General features: G+C 47.1%; 1 protein-coding gene across 1 annotated transcript in view; it reads right to left on the minus strand.

The window, feature by feature from the left end:
• LOC137098019 (BAR/IMD domain-containing adapter protein 2-like 1) overlaps positions 1 to 22,995 on the minus strand; it is a 75,691-nt gene that overhangs the window by 14,874 nt on the left and 37,822 nt on the right. Inside the window, exons 4-8 of the mRNA XM_067473709.1 lie at positions 15,460 to 15,521; positions 14,267 to 14,338; positions 5,007 to 5,144; positions 3,442 to 3,594; positions 1,792 to 1,965 (exon numbers count right to left, since the gene is read on the minus strand). Of these exons, the coding sequence (XP_067329810.1) occupies positions 1,792 to 1,965; positions 3,442 to 3,594; positions 5,007 to 5,144; positions 14,267 to 14,338; positions 15,460 to 15,521 (599 nt within the window). The remainder of the gene's footprint in view (positions 1 to 1,791; positions 1,966 to 3,441; positions 3,595 to 5,006; positions 5,145 to 14,266; positions 14,339 to 15,459; positions 15,522 to 22,995) is intronic.

Genomic DNA, 22,995 nt, shown 5'->3' on the forward strand with positions numbered 1-22,995 from the left:
GAAGAGGAGGAGGAGGAAGGGGAAGAGGAGGAAGAGGAGAAAAAGAGGAGGAGGAAGAGGAGGGGGAAGAGGAGGAAGAAGAAGAGAAGGAGGAAAAGGAGGTGGAAGAGGAAATGGAGGAGGAGGAGGAACAGGAGGAGGAGGAAGAAGAGGAGGAGGAGGAGGAGGAGGAGGAAGAGGAGGAGCAGCAGGAGGAGGAGGAGGGAAAAGGAGGAGGAGAAAGAGGAGGAGGAGGAAGAAGAGGAGAAGGAGGAGGAAGAGGAGGAGCAGCAGGAGGAGGAGGGAAAAGGAGGAGGAGGAAGAGAAGGAGGAAAAGGAGGAGGAAGAGGAGGAGGAGGAAGAAGAGGAGAAGGAGGAGGGGGAAAAGGAGGAAGAGGAGAAAAAAGAGGAGGAGGAAAAGGAGGAGGAAGGGAGCCAAAGGCTGAGAGAGAAGCCAAGCCGCAGAAGAGTTCTGCAGAGAAGGAGACTTGGCGACAGGTTCAGAGCGCAAGGAGGACAAGGAAGCCAAGGACATGGTTCAACCAAACTTCCAATCTTTTCTGGTTGTTGGATTGGGAAGGAGTTGGGGTGGGGCCTTGGGTGGTTCTACTCAGTGCTTTATCCGCTGCCCCTCTGCCGATGAACCAGTGAGCGGGGGGTCAGAGATCGGCCGGGGAGGCCCCCCTCTCGGTCCTGCCTCCGCCCCAAGCACAACGCCCCCCCCACGCGGCCCTCCTTTCGCAGGGAGCTGGCAACCAGCTTGTTTCCAGAGACACCAGGTCCATTTGGGCCACTCAAGAACTCCTGCCAGGACCTTTGTGCAACACCCTTGCGTTTTAGCCATCCCCTATTGACACATGTTGATAGATTAGGCTGGCTTCAGATTTCCCCTTTGTCTCGCCGGCCACATGGCATTTCCTTTGTTTACTCCTTTCCCAGATTCCTTTGTGCTCCATCATCCCGCCTCCATCTCTCCTGATTGGCTGTCGCCACCAGGTGGCAGAGGTCTCCCCATTGGTTCCTACGGACCACTGGAGCTTCCTGATTGGTCCAGAGGCACCGGGGGCGGGAGGGCCGCCTCCCAACTCTTTGCCCATCGCCCAATCATGGCAGGGAACAACAGGGAAGCCGGGGCGGGGAGTTTGGACTCTGCAACTTTGAATTTGCTATAAATATGCCTCTGATCAATGTACTGGTATGCTTGCATGTGAATGATCACTGCAATTGCATCCGCTTCAGCTGAATCGCTCATTAAACCTCGGTGCCTCTTCTTTGCCTTGGCAAGAGTCTCCTTTCAATTATTAATATTAATAAAATTGCTGGAATCAGGCTTCTCTGACGCCTCGCCAAGGTCATGGGCCCTCTTTGGTGCAGTCCTAGGGGTCTCTCTTACTGGGGAGACCCTCCTAAAGTTCGTATTTCCCAATTTCAAACTTGCAACCTTTCAGTAAACAAGTTCAGCAGCTCAGCGGTTTAACCTGCTGCACCACCAGGGGCTCCTATATGAATAAAGTAGTAGTAGTAGTTCTTGTTGTTGTTATGATGGATTGCCTGTTCTCCTGCGTCTATCAACTTTGTTCCTAGTCAAATCAGGGCAACTCCTGAAAACTGTTTGCAGGACAGAACAGGTTGGAGGAGACACAGCTTTCCAAAGGTGTGTTGTGGGAACCCAGCCTAGAACCCGAGGCTGAGACAACGATGACGCCTTAATCAAGTCCTTCCTTGGGGTCACCCTTTCTCTCCTCCCAGCAGCGCGTTCCCCATCCCAACCCTCGCCAGGCACGCACTCGGCATCACCATCATCACCCTCACCAGCATCAGGCTGTTCCTCTCGATCATGGGCGAGGGGACGGGCGTCCCAGAGACGGGCGTGGATCCCGGGGTGCGGATCTCCTCGATCATCGTCATGACCTTCTCCGGCACTTTGGTGGCGTCCCCGCAGGTCTCCTGCCACCCGGGCAACTTGGCGCTCAGCAGCTCTGAGCACTGCCCACAGACAAAAGAAAACACACACACGCACGTTTAGCATATTTTTATTGCAATAAATCACAATGTGGGTTGTTGTAGGTTTTTTCGGGCTATGTGGCCATGTTCTAGAGGCATTTTCTCCTGACGTTTTGCCTGCACCTATGGCAAGCATCCTCAGAGGTAGTGAGGTCTGTGGGAACTAGGAAAGTGGGTTTTATATATCTGTGGAATGATGTCCAGGGTGGGACAAAGGACTCTTGTCTGCTGGAGCTAGGCGGGAATGTTGTCTGCTGGAGCTAGGCGACCATCTTGATTATCATATAATGGCCTGGCAGTGCCTGGGGCAATATTTTGTTGAGAGGTGATTAGCTGTCCCTGATTGTTTCCTCTCTGGGTTGTTCTAGGTTTTTTGGGCTATATGGCCATGTTCTAGAGGCATTCTCTCCTGATGTTTTGCCTGCATCTATGGCAAGCATCCTCAGAGGTTGTGAGGTCTGTTGGAAATAGGAAAATGGGTTTTATATATCTGTGGAATGACCAGGGTGGGACAAAGAACTCTTGTCTGTTGGAGCTAGGTGTGAATGTTTCAACTGACCATCTTGATTAGCATATAATGGCCTGACAGTGCCTGGAGCAATCTTTTGTTGAGAGGTGATTAGCCATTGAAATCCACAAGAAGCATGTGGACAATTTCAACAGAAAGGAGGAAACCATGAAAATGAACCAAATCTGGCTACCAGTATTTTAAAAAAAAAACTCTAAAATTACAACAGCACAACAACAGAGAGGAAACAAACAAGGACATCTAATCACCTCTCAACAAAAGATTGCTCCAGGCACTGCCAGGCCATCAAATGCTAATCAAGGAATTATGGCAAGAGAATCATGTCAAGAGAGAGCACACATGCTTGCTGCCTACATGTATATGTGCAACAGGAATGTCATCAACCAGGGACAACAACAGAGAATGGTGCATTACTCATCATACGTGTTACATGGTCATGACTCAGCTTAGTTAGCCTCAGTCCCCTTTGGGGAGGTAAAGCAGGGCATAAATAACAACAACAACAATAATAGTAATAGCCTGCCCTTTTAGTTCCACCACACCATTCGCTTAACCCTTCAGTAGGTGTGTGACCACATGTCCACTAGAACTGTATTTTCCAACCAGAAATGCATAATTGGGTTACAGACCACGCATTTCCTTCTACCACTGCATTATCTACCTAATGAGAGGGAGGCTGGTGGGCAAAACAGGCTGTTTTTGGAACCTAAAAGTGATCAGGGACTCCAACAACGCAAAGCAAACAAAAACTCGAGATGGAGTCCTGGCAGGCCTTGGTTTGCGTTTGCGGTGATTTTGCCGCATTTGAGCGAGCCAATCAGAGAGAGTGTGCACAGGAAAATCACAGGCCCGTGACGCTGAGGAAGGCCTTTCATTGGGCAACTGCAACTCCCTTCTCACACTCACACTCTTCTCCCACTCGCACTCACCTCCACATGATAGTAGTGCATATGCTGAGCGAAACTGCAGTGCTTGTCAACGAGGAAGCAGAACCTCTTCTTCTCTTCCAGAAGAGCCTCCCGGCAGCCTTCGGCAATGAACCTCTGGATGTCGCTTTGCCGACAAGTCACCGTTTCCACGTACTGAGCAAAGGAGGAAAAATAAGGCTGAGACAGAGCAAACCTGGTGCAGTCTTTCTCCAGCAAAACTGGAGTCTAACGTCACATGGAGAGGTGGAAAGGCCTGCCCCCCCCCAGGGGTGGGGTGGAAAATGGGGTGGGGGGAGACATTTTTTTCCTAAGGTATTTTTTCCCCGGAAAAATTGAAAAGTGTGTAGAATATGTTCTCTTCCAATGATTTTTTTTTTGTCGTGTCAGGAGCAACTTGAGAAACTGCAAGTCGCTTCTGGTGTGAGAGAATTGGCCGTCTGCAAGGACGTTGCCCAGGGGACGCCCGGATGTTTGTGATGTTTTACCATCCTTGTAGGAGGCTTCTCTCATGGAGAGCTGGAGCTGACAGAGGGAGCTCATCCACGCTCTCCCCGGATTCGAACCTGCGACCTGCCGGCACAAGGGTTTAACCCACTGCTCCACCGGGGGCTCCTTTCCAATGATTAATAATAATAATAATAATAATAATAATAATAATAATAATAATAATATGTTAGCCGTAAACCCAACAGATTGGACGGTTTTACACGAATATATAGAAAGAAAGGACTGGTCAAGTTAAGTGAAATAAGAGAGTTGGATAGAGAACAACTGGTACTTTTCTCTCCTAATATGTAGATTAAATACGATATGAGAAGCGTAAAATGAGGGAAAGAAAAGCAAAGTGAACAAAGGATAAAGTAAGAAGAATGGAGGTCACAGCAGGGTGTAGGTCGGTGGTGGGATGGTGACGTGGTGAAGGGCATGTATGTATGTTTATTACTGTTTATAATTGTTTGTTATAGTTCCATGTTGTTTTTAGTGTAACTTTGTGGTGAAAATCAATAAATAATAATAATAATAATAATAATAATAATAATAATAATATGTTGTTGTTGTTGTTCTTGTTGTTGTTGTTGCGTCTCCCGAGGGAGTCTCAAAGCAGCTTAACATAAAAGCATTGGCATACAATTTAACATATTATACACACACACACATATATATGTGTGTGTGTAAGACTGTAGGTTTTATATAGCAATATTAAATCATCACTCACAAGCCGGTTTTGCTTAGAAATGAATATATATTGCTTGTTTCTCTGCAGCAAAAAAGACACTACTGACTTTTCCCCACCACCACTTCCTTTTATACACCTTTCCTGCCCACCTCCCCCCTCTTCTCAGTTTCCTTATTGGAAGTTGTTGCTTCACAAATTCCTATACAACACCCCCAATCTTGAAGTAAACCCATTCCCTTGTCAGGTTTACGGATGCATGCAACACCCAAATATTTTTCCCTACAAGGAACATAAGGCTACTCCTGACATGCAAAAGACCTTCAAGTATTTTCTGGGCGGCCAACGAGGCCCGAGGAGCCCCTTCTGATGCGGGAACACCCGCACTCACCTCCGTCTCCTTGTGCTCGTACTTGGTTGCGTTCCTCCCTCCTTGGCTTTTCCTCCGGATCTTCTTCAGCTCGGCCTGCGATTTCTCCAGAGAATCCAGTTTGCTCCGGTGTTCGTTCTGGTACCGCTTCAAAGTGGCCTCGAGAGTGCAGATAAAGGTTTTCCATTAGGGCAATTAGTTCTCAACCTTGCTAATGCCGCGACCCCTTAGTACAGGTCCTCGTGTTGTGGTGACCCCCAGCCATAACATTATTTTTGATGCTACTACACAACTGTCATTTTGATCCTGTTGTCCCATGATATGAGATTAGGTCTCTGGTTGGAGAGAGCTAAGGAAACAATAATGCAGTGGTTCTCAACCTTGCTAATGCCGCGACCCCTTAGTACAGTTCCTCATCTTGTGGTGACCCCCAACCATCACATTATTTTCGTTGCTACTACACAACTGTCATTTTGCTACTGTTGTCCCGTGATATGAGATCAGGTCTCTGGTTGGAGAGAGCTAAGGAAAGGTTAATGCAGTGGTTCTCAATCTTCTTAATGCCGCGACCCCTTAGTACAGTTCCTCATCTTGTGGTGACCCCCAACCATCACATTATTTTCGTTGCTACTACACAACTGCCATTTTGCTACTGTTGTCCCGTGATATGAGATTAGGTCTCTGGTTGGAGAGAGCTAAGGAAAGGTTAATGCAGTGGTTCTCAATCTTCCTAATGCCGCGACCCCTTAGTACAGTTCCTCATCTTGTGGTGACCCCCAACCATCACATTATTTTCGTTGCTACTACACAACTGTCATTTTGCTACTGTTGTCCCGTGATATGAGATCAGGTCTCTGGTTGGAGAGAGCTAAGGAAAGGTTAATGCAGTGGTTCTCAATCTTCTTAATGCCGCGACCCCTTAGTACAGTTCCTCATCTTGTGGTGACCCCCAACCATCACATTATTTTCGTTGCTACTACACAACTGCCATTTTGCTACTGTTGTCCCGTGATATGAGATTAGGTCTCTGGTTGGAGAGAGCTAAGGAAAGGTTAATGCAGTGGTTCTCAATCTTCCTAATGCCGCGACCCCTTAGTACAGTTCCTCATCTTGTGGTGACCCCCAACCATCACATTATTTTCGTTGCTACTACACAACTGCCATTTTGCTACTGTTGTCCCGTGATATGAGATTAGGTCTCTAGTTGGAGAGAGCTAAGGAAAGGTTAATGCAGTGGTTCTCAATCTTCCTAATGCCACGACCCCTTAATACAGGTCCTCGTGTTGTGGTGACCCCCAACCATAACATTATTTACATTGCTACTACACAACTGCCATTTTGCTACTGTTGTCCCGTGATATGAGATTAGGTCTCTGGTTGGAGAGAGCTAAGGAAAGGTTAATGCAGTGGTTCTCAATCTTCCTAATGCCGCGACCCCTCAGTACAGTTTCTCAGTACAGTTTCTCATCTTGTGGTGACCCCCAGCCAACATTATTTTTGTTGCTACTACACAACTGCCATTTTGCTACTGTTGTCCCATGATATGAGATTAGGTCTCTGGTTGGAGAGAGCGAAGGAAACGATAGGGACTCTACCATGGACTTGATTGCCGGCGCTTAAGTTACGGCATGTACGCTTGTATCAACCGGCCTCGTGCCTAAGGACTTAATCCCTTGCGATAAGTACAGCTGTCATTGGGAATTGTAGTTTTCCCCTTACGCTTTGCAAAACACCCTGCTTGGAAACGAATTATTTTCCGACCTCCACCCCACGCTTTCCTTCCTTCGTTCCGCCTCCTCTTCCCATGACCACCCGATTGCCTTCCCGTCCCACAAGGGAATTATTCCCCCCCCCCCCCCCGCTCTCTTTTACATTAAATTATTTGGAATAACTGGATTCTCTGGAGAAAGAGAGAGGGGGGAAGAAATAATTTATATTAACTGATTTATGAGGCCATAAAGAAGACACAAGAAAAGCATTCCAGTGGGGAAGCATGCGGGGAATGCGGATGGACGAGGAAAGCGACAGCTCCCCTAGTGGCCAGAAAAAGTTAAATAGCCTCTGTGTATATCTGTATACGTTTGTATGTCAAAAGCTTGTTTCTGCTTCCTTGGAGACTAGGACACGGAACAATGGCTTCAAACTACAAGAGAGGAGATTCCATCTGAACATGAGGAAGAACTTCCTGACTGGGAGAGCCGTTCAGCAGTGGAACTCTCTGCCCCGGAAGGAGTGTGGTGGAGGCTCCTTCTTTGGAAGCTCTGAAACAGAGGCTGATGGCCATCTGTCAGGGGTGCTTTGAATGCAATATTCCTGCTTCTTGATAGAATGGGGTTGGACTGGATGATGGCCCACCAGATCTCTTCCAACTCTAGGATTCTAGGATTCTATGATTCTATAATTGGCATTGAATGTTTGCCATATATGTGTACACGGTAATCCGCCCTGAGTCCCCTGCGGGGTGAGGAGAAGGGCCGAATATAAAAGCTGTAAATAAATAAATAAATACATGAAGAATTCCTCCATCGTGTTTGTTCTCGCGAGATCATTAAACGGGATTTCTTCTATTCTATATTACTCTACATTACAATTTATAAACGCGTATAAAACTCTATTCAGAAGGCGACAAGACTGAATTCACATTGATCACAAAAAGCTACAAATGGCCGTTCCTTCCTCGTCGGTCCCAGGGATTCCTTCTATTCCATATTGTTCTGTATTGCAATGTATAGGTGCAGATCCCTCTCAACTGAAAAGGTGACTCTATGGAATTAAAAAGGTATAAATCCTTCTCATGCCTTCTCAGTGGTGGCCCCTCAGCTATGGAACGCCCTTCCCGGAGACATTAGATCGGCCCCTTCTTCTCTGATAGCATTTCGTAGGAAGGCGAAGACCTGGTTGTTCGAGCCGGCGTTCGGAAAGGCAGTGCGGCAAATATTAGAACATGGAACGACTGGGTGACGAGATTGGATCTTGATTTTAACGAAGAGACGCCATGAGTGATGTGGTCTTGACTTTGTAATGTTTGTACATTGATGCCATGGTTTTTAATTCTTTTAATCTGTTTTATGATGTTCAAGCATTGAATTTTGCTACTGCAAACCGCTTTGAGTCGCCCGTGGCTGAGAAAAGTGGCATATAAATGGAGCAAATAAATAAAATAAATAAATCACTGGGTTATTGCAGGTTTTTTCGGGCTATATGGCCATGGTCTAGAGGCATTCTCTCCTGACGTTTCGCCTGCATCTATGGCAAGCATCCTCAGAGGTTATGAGGCCTGTTGGAACTAGGAAAAAGGGGTTTCTATATCTGTGGAATAATGATCAGGGTGGGACAAAGGACTCTTGTCTGCTGGAGCTAGGTGGGAATGTTTCAACTGACCACCTTGATTAGCATTTGATGGCCTGGCAGTGCCTGGGGCAATCTTTTGTTGAGAGGTGATTAGTTGTCCTTGTTTGTTTCCTCTCTGTTCTTGTGCTGTTCTAATAAATCCCTGGGATTTCTTCCTCCTCCGTTCTATGGATTTTGGCAGAAGGAAGGAACCTATTCCGCCCGAGTTGGCTCTTCCGCCCAGAACAACGTCATCGTTGCCTTTACAAGCAGACAACCGGGAATTCCCATCACGCATTAAATGTCATGTTTTACATGTCTCTGCACGCAGAGTTAAACAAGAAACCCATTGTTTGGTTCCTATGTTCTGTGTATATTGTTTTATATGTTTTGATGTTTTACATTTCAATGTTATGTTGTTTATTTTATTGCAATTTGTACTGTTATATTGCACCGGGATTGTGGCGCAGCTGCATTAAGACCACTCTGACCAAAAAGGTCATGAGTTCGAAGCCAGCCCGGGTTGGAGTGGGTTTCCAACCAATTGTGTAGCCTGTTGTCGACCTTTGCAACCCAAAAGACAGTTGCATCTGTCAAGGAGGAAAATTAGGTACCACCTTAAAAAGTGTGGGGAGGCTAAATTAACTGATTTATGAGGCCATAAAGAAGACTCCGGGAAAGAATTCCAGCGGGGAAGCATGCGGGGAATGCGGAAGTGCTTCATCAGCGTCGCAGTGGGTTTCCAACCAAGTGTGTAGCCTGTTGTTGACCTTTGCAACCCAAAAGACAGTTGCATCTGTCAAGGAGGAAAATTAGGTACCACCTTAAAGTGTGGGGAGGCTAAATTAACTGATTTATGAGGCCGTAAAGAAGACCCCAGCAAAGCATTCCAGCAGGGAAGCATGCGGGGAATGCGGAAGTGCTTCATCAGCGTCGCAGGTGGACGAGGAAAGCGACAGAAAAAGTTAAATAGCCTCTGTCTATGTCTGTATATGTTGTATGTCAAAAATTGGCATTGCATGTTTGCCATCTATGTGTACACTAGAGAGGGGCATAATTCAAGGACAATAGTTTAAAACATCACATCATAAAATACATTAATACATAAAATACATTAAAAACAGTCATATAATTAATTACTTAAAGCCAAGTCGTCCAAAGGATATCACAATTCGTTGCCATCCGTCCGTGTGGCCACAAGTTCTTGACTCGCTCATCAAATGCTAAGTTCCAGAGCCAAGTTTTCACCAATTTTCAAAAAGTCAGGAGGGAAGGGGCAGTTCTAATCTCCAGAGCCGAGGGGCCACCACCGAGAAGGCCCTGTCCCTCGTCCCCACCAGATACACATGCGAGGGTGGTGGGACCGAGAACAGCCCCCCCCCCCGGAAGGTCTTTACAACCTTGACGGTTCATAGGGGAGAATCCGTTCAGACAGGTACACTGTAACTACTAAAATAATGTATACATATAAATAGAGAGATATTGACAAGCTGGAATGTGTCCAGAGGAGGGCGACTCAAATGATCAAGGGTCTGGAGAACAAGCCCTATGAGGAGCGGCTTAGGGAACTGGGCATGTTTAGCCTGAAGAAGAGAAGGCTGAGAGGAGACATGATGGCCATGTATAAATATGTGAGAGGAAGCCACAGGGAGGAGGAGGGAGCAAGCTTGTTTTCTGCTTCCTTGGAGACTAGGACGCGGAACAATGGCTTCAAACTACAAGAGAGGAGATTCCATCTGAACATGAGGAAGAACTTCCTGACTGTGAGAGCCGTTCAGCAGTGGAACTCTCTGCCCCGGAGGGAGTGTGGTGGAGGCTCCTTCTTTGGAAGCTTTGAAGCAGAGGCTGGATGGCCCTCTGTCAGGGGTGATTTGAATGCAATATTCCTGCTTCTTGGCAGAATGGGGTGGGACTGGATGATGGCCCACCAGGTCTCTCCCAACTCTTCTAGGATTCTATGATTCTATGACTGAGAGAGCCGTTCAGCAGTGGAACTCTCTGCCTTCCCCGGAGGGAGTGTGGTGGAGGCTCCTTCTTTGGAAGCTTTTAAGCAGAGGCTGGATGGCCATCTGTCAGGGGCGCTTTGAATGCAATATTCCTGCTTCTTGGCAGAATGGGGTGGGACTGGATGATGGCCCAGGAGGTCTCTTCCCACTCTTTGATTCTATGATTCTATGATTCTATAATTGGCATTGAATGTTTGCCATATATGTGTACACGGTAATCCGCCCTGAGTCCCCTGCTATGGGGTGAGGAGAAGGGCGGAATAGAAAAGCTGCAAATAAATAAATAAATACATGAAGAATTCCTCCGTCATGTTTGTTCTCACGAGATCATTAAACGGGATTTCTTCTATTCTATATTACAATTTATAAACGCGTATAAAACTCTATTCAGAAGGCAACAAGACTAAATTCACATTGATCACAAAAAGCTACAAATGGCCGTTCCTTCCTCGTCGGTCCCGGGGATTTCTTCTATTCCATATTGTTCTGTATTGCAATGTATAGGTGCAGATCCCTCTCAACTGAAAAGGTGACTCTATGGAATTAAAAAGGTATAAATCCTTCTCATGCCTTCTCAGTGGTGGCCCCTCAGCTATGGAACGCCCTTCCCGGAGACATTAGATTGGCCACTTCTTCTCTGTTAGCATGTCGTAGGAAGGTGAAGACCTGGTTGTTCAAGCCGGCGTTCGGAAAGGCGATGCAACAAACATTGGAACATGGAACGACTGGGTGACGAGATTGGATCTTGATTTTAACGAAGAGACGCCATGAGTTATGTGGTATTGACCTTGTAACGTTTGTATATTGATGACATGGTTTTTAATTGTTTTAATCTATTTTATGATGTTCAAGCATTGAATTTTGCTACTGCAAACCGCTTTGAGTCGCCCGTGGCTGAGAAAAGCGCCATATAAATGGAGCAAATAAATAAAATAAATAAATCACTGGGTTATTGCAGGTTTTTTCGGGCTGTATGGTCTAGAGGCATTCTCTCCTGACATTTCGCCTGCATCTATGGCAAGCATCCTCAGAGGGAGTGAGGTCTGTTGGAACGAGGAAAAGGGGTTTCTATATCTGTGGAATAATGTCCAGGGTGGGACAAAGGACTCTTGTCTGCTGGAGCTAGATGTGAATGTTTCAACTAACCACCTTGATTAGCATTTGATGGCCTGGCAGTGCCTGGGGCAATCTTTTGTTGAGAGGTGATTAGTTGTCCTTGTTTGTTTCCTTTCTGTTCTTGTGCTGTTCTAATAAATCCCCGGGATTCCTTCCTCCTCCGTTCTATGGATTTTGGCAGAAGAAAGGAACCTATTCCGCCCGAGTTGGCTCTTCCGCCCAGAACAACGTCATCGTTGCCTTTACAAGCAGGCAACCGGGAATTCCCATCACGCATTAAATGTCATGTTTTTACATGTCTCTGCACGCAGAGTTAAACAAGAAGCCCATTGTTTGGTTCCTATGTCCCGTGGATATTGTTTTATATGTTTTGATGTTTTACATTTTAATGTTATGTTGTTTATTTTATTGCAATTTGTACTGTTATATTGCACCGGGATTGTGGCACAGCTGCATTAAAATCACTCTGACCAAAAAGATCATGAGTTCGAAGCCAGCCCGGGTTGGAGTGGGTTTCCAACCAATTGTGTAGCCTGTTGTCGACCTTTGCAACCCGAAAGACAGTTGCATCTGTGAAGTAGGAAAACTAGGTACCACCTATGTGTGGGGAGGCTAAATTAACTGATTTATGAGGCCATAAAGGAGACTTCGGCAAAGCATTCCAGCGGGGAAGCATGCGGGGAATGCGGAAGTGCTTCATCAGCGTCGCAGTGGGTTTCCAACCAAGTGTGTAGCCTGTTGTTGACCTTTGCAACCCAAAAGACAGTTGCATCTGTCAAGGAGGAAAATTAGGTACCACCTTAAAGTGTGGGGAGGCTAAATTAACTGATTTATGAGGCCATAAAGAAGACTCCGGCAAAGCATTCCAGCGGGGAAGCATGCGGGGAATGCGGAAGTGCTTCATCAGCGTCGCAGTGGGTTTCCAACCAAGTGTGTAGCCTGTTGTTGACCTTTGCAACCCAAAAGACAGTTGCATCTGTCAAGGAGGAAAATTAGGTACCACCTTAAAGTGTGGGGAGGCTAAATTAACTGATTTATGAGGCCATAAAGAAGACTCCAGCAAAGCATTCCAGCGGGGAAGCATGCGGGGAATGTGGAAGTGCTTCATCAGCGTCGCAGTGGGTTTCCAACCAAGTGTGTAGCCTGTTGTTGACCTTTGCAACCCAAAAGACAGTTGCATCTGTCAAGGAGGAAAATTAGGTCCCACCTTAAAGTGTGGGGAGGCTAAATTAACTGATTTATGAGGCCATAAAGAAGACTCCGGCAAAGCATTCCAGCGGGGAAGCATGCGGGGAATGCGGAAGTGCTTCATCAGCGTCGCAGTGGGTTTCCAACCAAGTGTGTAGCCTGTTGTTGACCTTTGCAACCCAAAAGACAGTTGCATCTGTCAAGGAGGAAAATTAGGTCCCACCTTAAAGTGTGGGGAGGCTAAATTAACTGATTTATGAGGCCGTAAAGAAGACCCCAGCAAAGCATTCCAGCGGGGAAGCATGCGGGGAATGTGGAAGTGCTTCATCAGCGTCGCAGATGGAAAAGGAAAGCGACAGAAAAGTTAAATAGCCTCTGTGTATGTCTGTATATGTTTGCATATCAAAAATTGGCATTGCAAGTTTGCCATATATGTGTACACTAGAGAGGGACATAATTCAAGGACAATAGTTTAAAACATCACATCATAAAACACATTAATACATAAAATACATTAAAAACAGTCATATAATTAATTACATAAAGCCAAGTCGTCCAAAGGATATTGCAATTCGTTGCCATCCGTCCGTGTGGCCACAAGTTCTTGACACACTCATCAAATGCTAAGTTCCAGAGCCAAGTTTTCACCAATTTTCTAAAAGTCAGGAGGGAAGGGGCAGTTCTAATCTCCAGAGCCGAGGGGCCACCACCGAGAAGGCCCTGTCCCTCGTGTCCCACCAGATACACATGCGAGGGTGGTGGGACCGAGAGCAGGGCCCCTCCGGAAGATCTTCACAACCTTGATGGTTCATAGGGGAGAATACGTTCGGACAGGTACACTGTAACTACTAAAATAATGTATACATATAAATAGAGAGAGATTGACTCTAAGCTGGAATGTGTCCAGAGGAGGGTGACTAAAATGATCAAGGGTCTGGAGAACAAGCCCTATGAGGAGTGGCTTAGGGAACTGGGCATGTTTAGCCTGAAGAAGAGAAGGCTGAGAGGAGATATGATGAGGGCCATGGATAAATATGTGAGAGGAAGCCACAGGGAGGAGGGAGCAGATCAAGGGTCTGGAGAACAAGCCCTATGAGGAGCGGCTTAAGGAGCTGGGCATGCTTAGCCTGAAGAAGAGAAGGCTGAGAGGAGACATGATGAGAGCCATGTATAAATATGTGAGAGGAAGCCACAGGGAGGAGGAGGGAGCAAGCTTGTTTTCTGCTTCCCTGGAGACTAGGACGCAATGGAGGAATGGCTTCAAACTACAAGAGAGGAGATTCCATCTGAACATGAGGAAGAACTTCCTGACTGGGAGAGCCGTTCAGCAGTGGAACTCTCTGCCCCAGAGGGAGTGTGGTGGAGGCTCCTTCCTTGGAAGCTTTGAAACAGAGGCTGGATGGCCATCTGTCAGGGGTGATTTGAATGCAATATTCCTGCTTCTTGGCAGAATGGGGTTGGACTGGATGACGGCCCAGGAGGTCTCTTCCAACTCTAGGATTCTAGGATTCTAGGATTCTATGAGTCCCTCGTTCGAGGTGAGAAGGCAGGGATAGAAATCTTCCAAATAAATAAATAAATAAATAAATAAATAAAAAGTTCACCAGGAGGTTCACCTTGTCTAACGCGGAATATACTTACATTCATGTATTTGACGTCGAGCTCGGTTTTCTTCTCCAGCTCAGATATGATCTCTTTATGGAATTTCTTGAACTTTGGGGGTAAACAGAGGAGAGTGCCGTCACAACATTGGTTTCCCTTGTGGGTCACTTGCAGTCGAAAAAAGAAAGAGGGAAAGGAATGCCACGGCCCTTTTAAGGCCAACTGGATCCTGTTTTAGCAGGAGAGATATCTACACACACACACACACACACACACACACACACTTACAAACACACACTTCCTCAGATACAGCAGTGGCATTCAGGCCTTTGGGTATAAAGCATATTTTGTGGGAGTGGAACGGAATAGAATAGAATCCACAACGATGCAAATCATGACTCTCGAACTATAAGTAATAATAACAATAACAATAACAATAACAATAACAACAACAACAACAACAATAATAATAATGTCTTACCTGCGTCTCCCTGCGGGTCAATAAATAAAGTGATGCACATAAGAAATGTATTGTTGAAGGCTTTCATGGCCAGAATCACTGGGTTGTTGTAGGTTTTTTCGGGCTATATGGCCATGGTCCAGTGGCATTCTCCCCTGACGTTTCGCCACCAAACGCAGCATTGCCCAAACATGAAACAGGGAACATGAAAGGCACTGCAGACTCAGTCATAGCAGAGCCCCTGATGAACCAGCCTGGACACAGCGTATTATTGGAGAACGCAAAAATGCTGGACCACTCTCACAACCACCATGCCAGGCTACACAGAGAAGCCATTGAAATCCACAAGCATGTGGACAATGTCAACAGAAAGGAGGAAACCATGGAAATGAACCAAATCTGGCTACCAATATTTAAAAAAATCTAAAATTACAACAGCACAACAACAGAGAGGAAACAAACAAGGACATCTAATCACCTCTCAACAAAAGATTGCTCCAGGCACTGCCAGGCCATCAAATGCTAAACATTCACACATGGCTCCAGCAGACAAGTGTTCTTTGTCCCACCCTGGTCATTCCACAGGTATATAAACCCATTTTCCTACTTCCAACAGACCTCCCTACCTCTGAGGATGCCTGCCATAGATGCAGGCGAAACGTCAGGAGAGAATGCCTCTAAACCATGGCCATATAGTCTGAAAAAAACCCGCAACAACCCACATAAGAAATGTTTGTGAAATATGGTATAATATTAAAAAGTGTGTACTTACACTTTCGTCTAATCTGTCATTGAGTTTCTTCTGTGCGATAGAAATCTCTATGAGGATGTGTCCTGCGGAGAAGCAAAATCGAGTGTCCTTCAGGGATGAAGGGTTTGGGGACGGAAAATCAGCACAAGAACATATCACAATTTGTACAACAGCTGAACAACAATATTCCTCCGCACAAGATCAGTTCTGGAGGTTTGCTCTTAAGATGAACTTGTTTGTAAGTCAGAATAGATGATGTCTCTCTCTATACACACACACATATACATATACACACAGGGGTGTGTGTGTGTGCGTGTATACACACACACACACACACTAGCTGTCCCCTGCCAGATGTTGCTGTGGCCCAGCCTGGTGATCTGGAAAATAAAGTAATGAGAAAGTGCTGGTTTCTAATATATGTAATTTCTTTGTGATTGTGGGTCAACAGTATGTTTTGTTGTTTTTGTGATTGTGGGTCAACAGTATGTTTTGGAGGAATGGCTTCAAACTCCAAGAGAGGAGATTCCATCTGAACATGAGGAAGAACTTCCTGACTGGGAGAGCCGTTCAGCAGTGGAACTCTCTGCCCCAGAGGGAGTGTGGTGGAGGCTCCTTCTTTGGAGGCTTTTAAACAGAGGCTGGGTGGCCATCTGTCAGGGGTGCTTTGAATGCAATATTCCTGCTTCTTGGCAGAATGGGGTTGGACTGGAGGATGGCCCAGGATGTCTCTTCCAACTCTTGGATTCTATGATTCTATGATTCTAAAACTTGCTGACTCCATCGATTCCAGACAGATGTTGGCATTCTTTCCTTATGTGATGTTGGTTTTCCTTCTTAATGTAAGTAAACATTGTGTTGACGTAACTTAAAGGATCATTGCCTTTGGTAATGTAAACATGTTGTTTTCCACCACAGAGTTAATCATTTGTCCCTGGTCATTAATGCCAACAGTTCTCATCAGCAACTTTTAATTACAGTTCATGAGTTCAGTAACTTCCTTGCTTAAAGGAGACATTGTCTTTGATCATGTAAACATGAACATAAACTACAAGAAAGGAGATTCCACCTGAACATGAGGAAGAACTTCCTGACTGTGAGAGCCGTTCAGCAGTGGAACTCTCCGGAGTGTGGTGGAGGCTCCTTCTTTGGAGGCTTTGAAGCAGAGACTGGATGGCCATCTGTCAGGGGTGCTTTGAATGCAATATTCCTGCTTCTTGGCAGAATGGGGTTGGACTGGATGATGGCCCAGGAGGTCTCTTCCAACTCTTTGATTCTATGAAATATGTGAGGAGAAGTCATAGGGAGGAGGGAGCCATAGAATCATAGAATCCTAGAGTTGGAAGAGACCTCCTGGGCCATCATCCAGTCCAACCCCATTCTGCCAAGAAGCAGGAATATTGCATTCAAAGCACCCCTGACAGATGGCCATCCAGCCTCTGCTTCAAAGCCTCCAAAGAAGGAGCCTCCACCACACTCCGGAGAGTTCCACTGCCAGCTTGTTTTCTGCTGCCCTGGAGAACAGGACACAATGGAACCATAGCTTCAAACTACAGGAAAGAAAGGAGCTTCCACCTGAACATGAGGAAGAACTTCCTGACTGTGGGAGCTGTTCAGCAGTGGAACTCTCTGCCCCGGAGCGTGGTGGAGGCTCCTTCTTTGGAGGCTTTCAAACAGAGGCTGGGTGGGTTGTTGTAGGTTTTTTCGGGCTGTATGGCCATGGTCTAGAGGCATTCTCTCCTGATGTTTCACCTGCACTTTGGCAAGCATCCTTAGAGGCTGGATGGCCATCTGTCAGGGGTGATTTGAATGCAATATTCCTGCTTCTTGGCAGAATGGGGTTGGACTGGATGAAGCCCCAGGAGGTCTCTTCCCACTCTAGGATTCTAGGATTCTATGATAGAGGAGCTTCCATCTGAACACGAGGAAGAACTTCCTGACTGTGAGAGCCGTTCAGCAGTGGAACTCTCTGCCCCGGAGGGAGTGTGGTGGAGGCTCCTTCTTTGGAAGCTTTGAAACAGAGGCTGGATGGCCATCTGTCAGGGGTGATTTGAATGCAATATTCCTGCTTCTTGGCAGAACGGGGTTGGTCTGGATGATGGCCCACCAGGTCTCTTCCAACTCTTTGTTTCTAGGATTCTATGAGGAGGAGGGGGAGGAGGAGGTGGTAGTTGTTTTGCTTCTCAAAGGGTTAGCAGAAGGGAGGCTGGGTGGCCATCTGCCAGGGGTGCTTTGAATGCAATATTCCTGCTTCTTGGTAGAATGGGGTTGGACTGGATGATGGCCCAGGAGGTCTCTTCCCACTCTTCTAGGATCCTAGGATTCAATGAAAGACTCGAGCTCATTCTGAGAGAAAGAGAGAGCGTTCCTGCTGGGACCAAAAGCGCCGTTCTGTACAATATCGCTTTGTGAGCTGAATCAGGCAAGTCTGAAATTTTCCAAATGTGTCAACTGTGGAAATACTTGACATTTTCCATAAAAGTCTCTGTTGGCCCTCCTAGGGTCATCTGTCAGACTGTGCATTGCAATTACAATGATTCTGTGGTCAAAATGTGGATGGGTGACACGAGAAGGGAAGCATCGGTGAGCCTTGCGCCAAGGAGGCTCTTAGCAGGGGACCTGGAACGGGGCGGGGCAGGGTCCTGTGTCAAAGGTGTGCTTGTGTGACGTTCCCAAAGGCATGAAAGGTGAAGGCGGGAGTCCCTTTCCAGGAAGTGCGGCCGCCACGCCCGGTTGGTGTTGCCGCAAGGCAGGCGTGGCCCTTCCAGGACCAGAATAACCACCCTGTTGAATGCAGGCTCCTTCCCTCCTCGGCCTCGCCCAGCCAGCTGCGCTCAGGTGAATGAGCTGTTTGAGGGCCTTTTGGCAGTTTTGTGGCAGGAAAAGCCAGAGGAAGGGAGGGAGGGAGCGAGGGAGTGTCCCTTGGCCGGGGCCACGGAAGGTGACGCAGAGCATGAGCCGCCTCGGAGGAGAAACCCAGGCTTCGATTCCACCGCATTCGTCACCTTCCCAAATGTGGTCGAGCCTGTCGCTGTGTCACACAATTTCCAGAACGCTCTCTTTCTCTAAAAAGGTTCCCAGGGCTGGATTTTTTCCTCTTCATTAAACCGGTGGTGTCAATTAGCCAATTTGTTTTATTTACAGCCACAAATTAGGTGTTTCATAATCGCCTCACGATGAGGGGTGTGCACGATTTTGTTTTTGCATGCCGGTTTCGAATGATTTGGCGGATTTTGCTGCTGAATCCTAGAATCATAGACTAGTAGAAATGGGATTGCAATAAGATTGTATTGCCAGGATGTATGTTTACTCAGAGGGCTGTGAGAATGTGACCCTGAGTCCCTAGCTGTGTGCACTATTAGGGAGTGCCCGATAACTCCCGAGCCAGCTGCAGTTTTGTTTTCGTTTCCCATTTCCTTTGTTCTGTGTACTTCATGTATGCTGATGACAATGTTGTCTGTGCGCATTCAGAAAAAGATCTACAAGCCACTCTCAACACCTTTGCAGAAGCATACACGAAGCTTGGCTTGTCACTGAACATTGAGAAAACCAAAGTGCTCTTCCAGCAGTCACCGGCCAATCCCTCCCCAATGCCAGAGATACAGCTTAATGGGGTAACATTAGAAAATGTGGACCATTTCCGCTCCCTTAGCAGCCACCTCTCCACCAAAGTCAACATCGATGCCGAAATACAACACCGCCTGAGCTCTGCAAGCGCAGCATTTGAATGATTTGGCGGATTTTGCTGCTGAATCCTAGAATCCTAGAGTTGGAAGAGACCTCATGGGCCATCCAGTCCAACCCCATTCTGCCAAGAAGCAGGAATATTGCATTCAAATCACCTCTGACAGATGGCCATCCAGCCTCTGTTTAAAGGCTTCCAAAGAAGGAGCCTCCACCACACTCCCTCTGGGGCAGAGAGTTCCACTGCTGAACGGCTCTCAGAGTCAGGAAGTTCTTCCTCATGTTCAGACGGAATCTCCTCTCTTGTAGTTTGAAGCCATTGTTCCATTGCGTCCTAGTCTCCAAGGAAGCAGAAAACAAGCTTGCTCCCTCCTCCTCCCTGTGGCTTCCTCTCACATATCCATGGCACTCATCATGTCTCCTCTCATCCTTCTCTTCTTCAGGCTAGACATGCCCAGCTCCTTAAGCCGCTCCTCATAGGGCTTGTTCTCCAGACCCTTGCTCCTTTGAGTCGCCCTCCTCTGGACACATTCCAGCTTAGAGTCAATATCTCTCTTGAATTGTGGTGCCCAGAATTGGACACAATATTCCAGGTAAAGTAGTCTAACCAAAGCGGAATAGAGCATGGGGAGCAGGACTTCCCTGGACCTAGGCACTAGGCTCCTTTGGATGAAGGCCAAAATCCCACTGGCTTTTTTTGCCGCCACATCACATTCCTGGCTCATGTTCCCCTTCCTCCCTACGAAGACTCCAAGATCTTTTTCACACGTCCTGCTCTCGAGCGAGGCATTGTCCCCCATTTTGAAGATGGGCAAGAGCCCTGCCAACGTCCCCCACAAACACCACACTCTCCACCACCCAAGTGAAGGCTTTCATTTGGGGACCATGTCATCCTAGATTGTCTGTTTCTTCCTCCATCACAGGTACCCTAGTGTTTCTGACTCTCTCCACTGGTGTGGGATTTGCATCTTGCCCCCGCCCACTGCCTCTCCCTTCACCCTTTCCTGTTCTTCTTCTTCTGATGACGTTACTTGGTGCGTGCAGTGACTTTTGGAGGCCTTTCTGGCAAGGCCACCAATTCCGGATGGGGTGGGGCACCCTAACCTGCACCAGGAGTGAGAAGAAGTGCCTGGCTTCAAGCAAAGCAGGTGCCGATGCTTAGGAATTTTCCAAGTTCTTTCAACTAAAATATCTTGGGGGGGGGGGGGTGGGGGGTGGGGGGGTGGGGTCCATTCCAATTAGGAATTTGGAGGTTTATTTATTTATTTGTTTATTGACAGCTTTTCTCTTCCGCCCTTCTCCTCACCCCACAGCAGGGGACTCAGGGCGGATTACAGTGTACACATATATGGCAAACATCCAATGCCAATTTTTGACATACAAACATATACAGACATACACAGAGGCTATTTCACTTGGGAGCTGTCGCTTTCCTCGTCCATCTGCGATGCTGATGAAGCACTTCTGCATTCCCCGCATGCTTCCCCGCTGGAATGTTTTGCTGGAGTCTTCTTTATGGCCTCATAAATCAGTTAATTTAGCCTCCCCACACTTTAAGGTGGTACCTTGTTTTCCTACTTGACAGATGCAACTGTCTTTCGGGTTGCAGAGGTCGACAATAGGCTACACACAATTGGTTGGAAACCCACTCCAACCCGGGCTGGCTTCAAACTCATGACCTTTTGGTCAGAGTGATCTTAATGCAGCTGACACTCAGCCAGCTGCTCCACAATCACGGATCTGGACCAAACTCTACACAAATACTCAATATGCCCAAATGTGAACACTGGTGGAGTTTGGGGAAAATAGAATCTTAACATTTGGGAGTTGTAGTTGCTGGGATTTGTAGTTCACCTACAATCAAAGAGCATTTTGGACCCTACCAACAATGGAATTGAACCAAACTTGGCACATAGAAGTCCCATGACCAAGAGAAAACACTGGAAAGGTTTGGTGGGCATTGACCCTGAGTTTTGGAGTCGTAGTTCACCTACATCTAGAAATCACTGTGGACTCAAACGATGATAGATCTTAGGAATTTTCCCAAGTTCTTGCAACTAAAATATCTTGGAGGGAGTCCCATTCCAGTTAGGAATTTGGAGGTTTCTTTACAGGATTTCCTTTTAACAACAAACAAACAAACAACAACAACCACCACGTGTCAGTTCCGGATGCTTTTCAGGATTCCTAGTCCCTGGGTTTTTGCAGCTGGGTGTTGTTTTCAGGTGAGGCGGCCTCGTGCATTGCGCATCGCTCTGACTCTGCAGGATTTTGCTCGACGAGGGTGACGATGATGTGTTGATGTGCCTCCACTTCCGCACGGAGATGCACCTCGGTCATCTTAAATAACACACATGGCGCTCACATTACTGACACCTGTTCAATTCGATTCCCATCAGCCGGTTTACACAGGTGGAACTAATTATAGCTCAGTAAACAACACTTCTGGTGAACGGCGAAGCGGGAAGGGCGTCACTTCTGCAACACCGGCCACCGCGCACAAAAAGGCTCTGTTGGGCCAAAGTGGACGCCGGCGCGGCTCTGAATGGAGCGCATTGAGCACAGACCGGCATCGAAGTTTGAAGGAAGCGCTCCAAAAGCAATACATTGAGATGCATTGCCTCTGCGTGCAAACATCTACCAGAGCATGACCTGGGGTAGTCGTTAGGCTGTTACACCAGCGTGTAATTAATTAGATAATAATTGCCAGGCTGGATTGGAGAACAACTGTCCAGGAGCAACAGCCTGGCGAGGAACACACCTGCTGTCTCAGCCAACATCATCATCACTGAATGGCGAGAACCATCACGGTTTGGCCTCCTCTTAAGGTTGGCGGTCCACTTTCTGGACCTGCGACCAAGAAACCCACGAGACCGTAATGTAGTCTAAAGCGTAACAGGAAAACACTTCATACATGCGCCTGACCCTCCAGACCACTGGTCACCGAAAGCTATGCTATTTCATAGAATCCTAGAATCAAAGAGTTGGAAGAGACCTCCTGGGCCATCATCCAGTCCAACCCCATTCTGCCAAGAAGCAGGAATATTGCCTTCAAATCACCCCTGACAGATGGCCATCCAGCCTCTGCTTCAAAGCTTCCAAAGAAGGAGCCTCCACCACACTCCCTCCGGGGCAGAGAGTTCCACTGCTGAACGGCTCTCACAGTCAGGAAGTTCTTCCTCATGTTCAGATGGAATCTCCTGAACCTGACTCAGCACGGAGAAGATGGCTTTGAAAGGCAGCAGATCACAGGAGCCGTCTTCATAGACCTGTCAGCAGCCTATGATACTGTGAACCACCGCTGCCTCCTCCTGAGAAAAATGTATAGTATCACAAAGGACAACCACCTCACCCGCCTCATAGGAAACCTGCTACAAAACAGGAGCTTCTTTGTTGAGTTCCAAGGCCAGAGAAGCAGATGGCGGAAACAGAAGAACAGCCTGCCTCAGGGAAGTGTGCTCGCCTCATCCATGTTCAACATCTACACAAATGACCAGCCACTGCCAGAAGGGACAGAGAGCTTTATCTATGCTGATGATCGTGCCATCACCGCTCAAGCAGGGAGCTTTGAGATGGTTGAACAGAAGCTCTCCGAAGCTCTAGGTGCTCTCACTGCCTCTTACAGGGAAAAACAGCTGATACCTAACACATCCAAAACACAGACATGTGCCTTTCATCTCAAGAACAGAGAAGCATCCTGAGCTCCTGGATGGAATCCCTCTGGAGCATTGCAGCGCACCCAAATACCTGGGAGTCACTCTGGACCGTGCTCTGACCTACAAGAAGCACTGCCTGAACATCAAACAAAAAGTGGGCGCTAGAAACAATATCATACGCAAGCTGACTGGCACAATCTGGGGATCACAACCAGAC

The sequence above is a fragment of the Anolis sagrei genome, chromosome X, assembly GCF_037176765.1.
Source record: "Anolis sagrei isolate rAnoSag1 chromosome X, rAnoSag1.mat, whole genome shotgun sequence".
NCBI lineage: Eukaryota > Metazoa > Chordata > Lepidosauria > Squamata > Dactyloidae > Anolis > Anolis sagrei.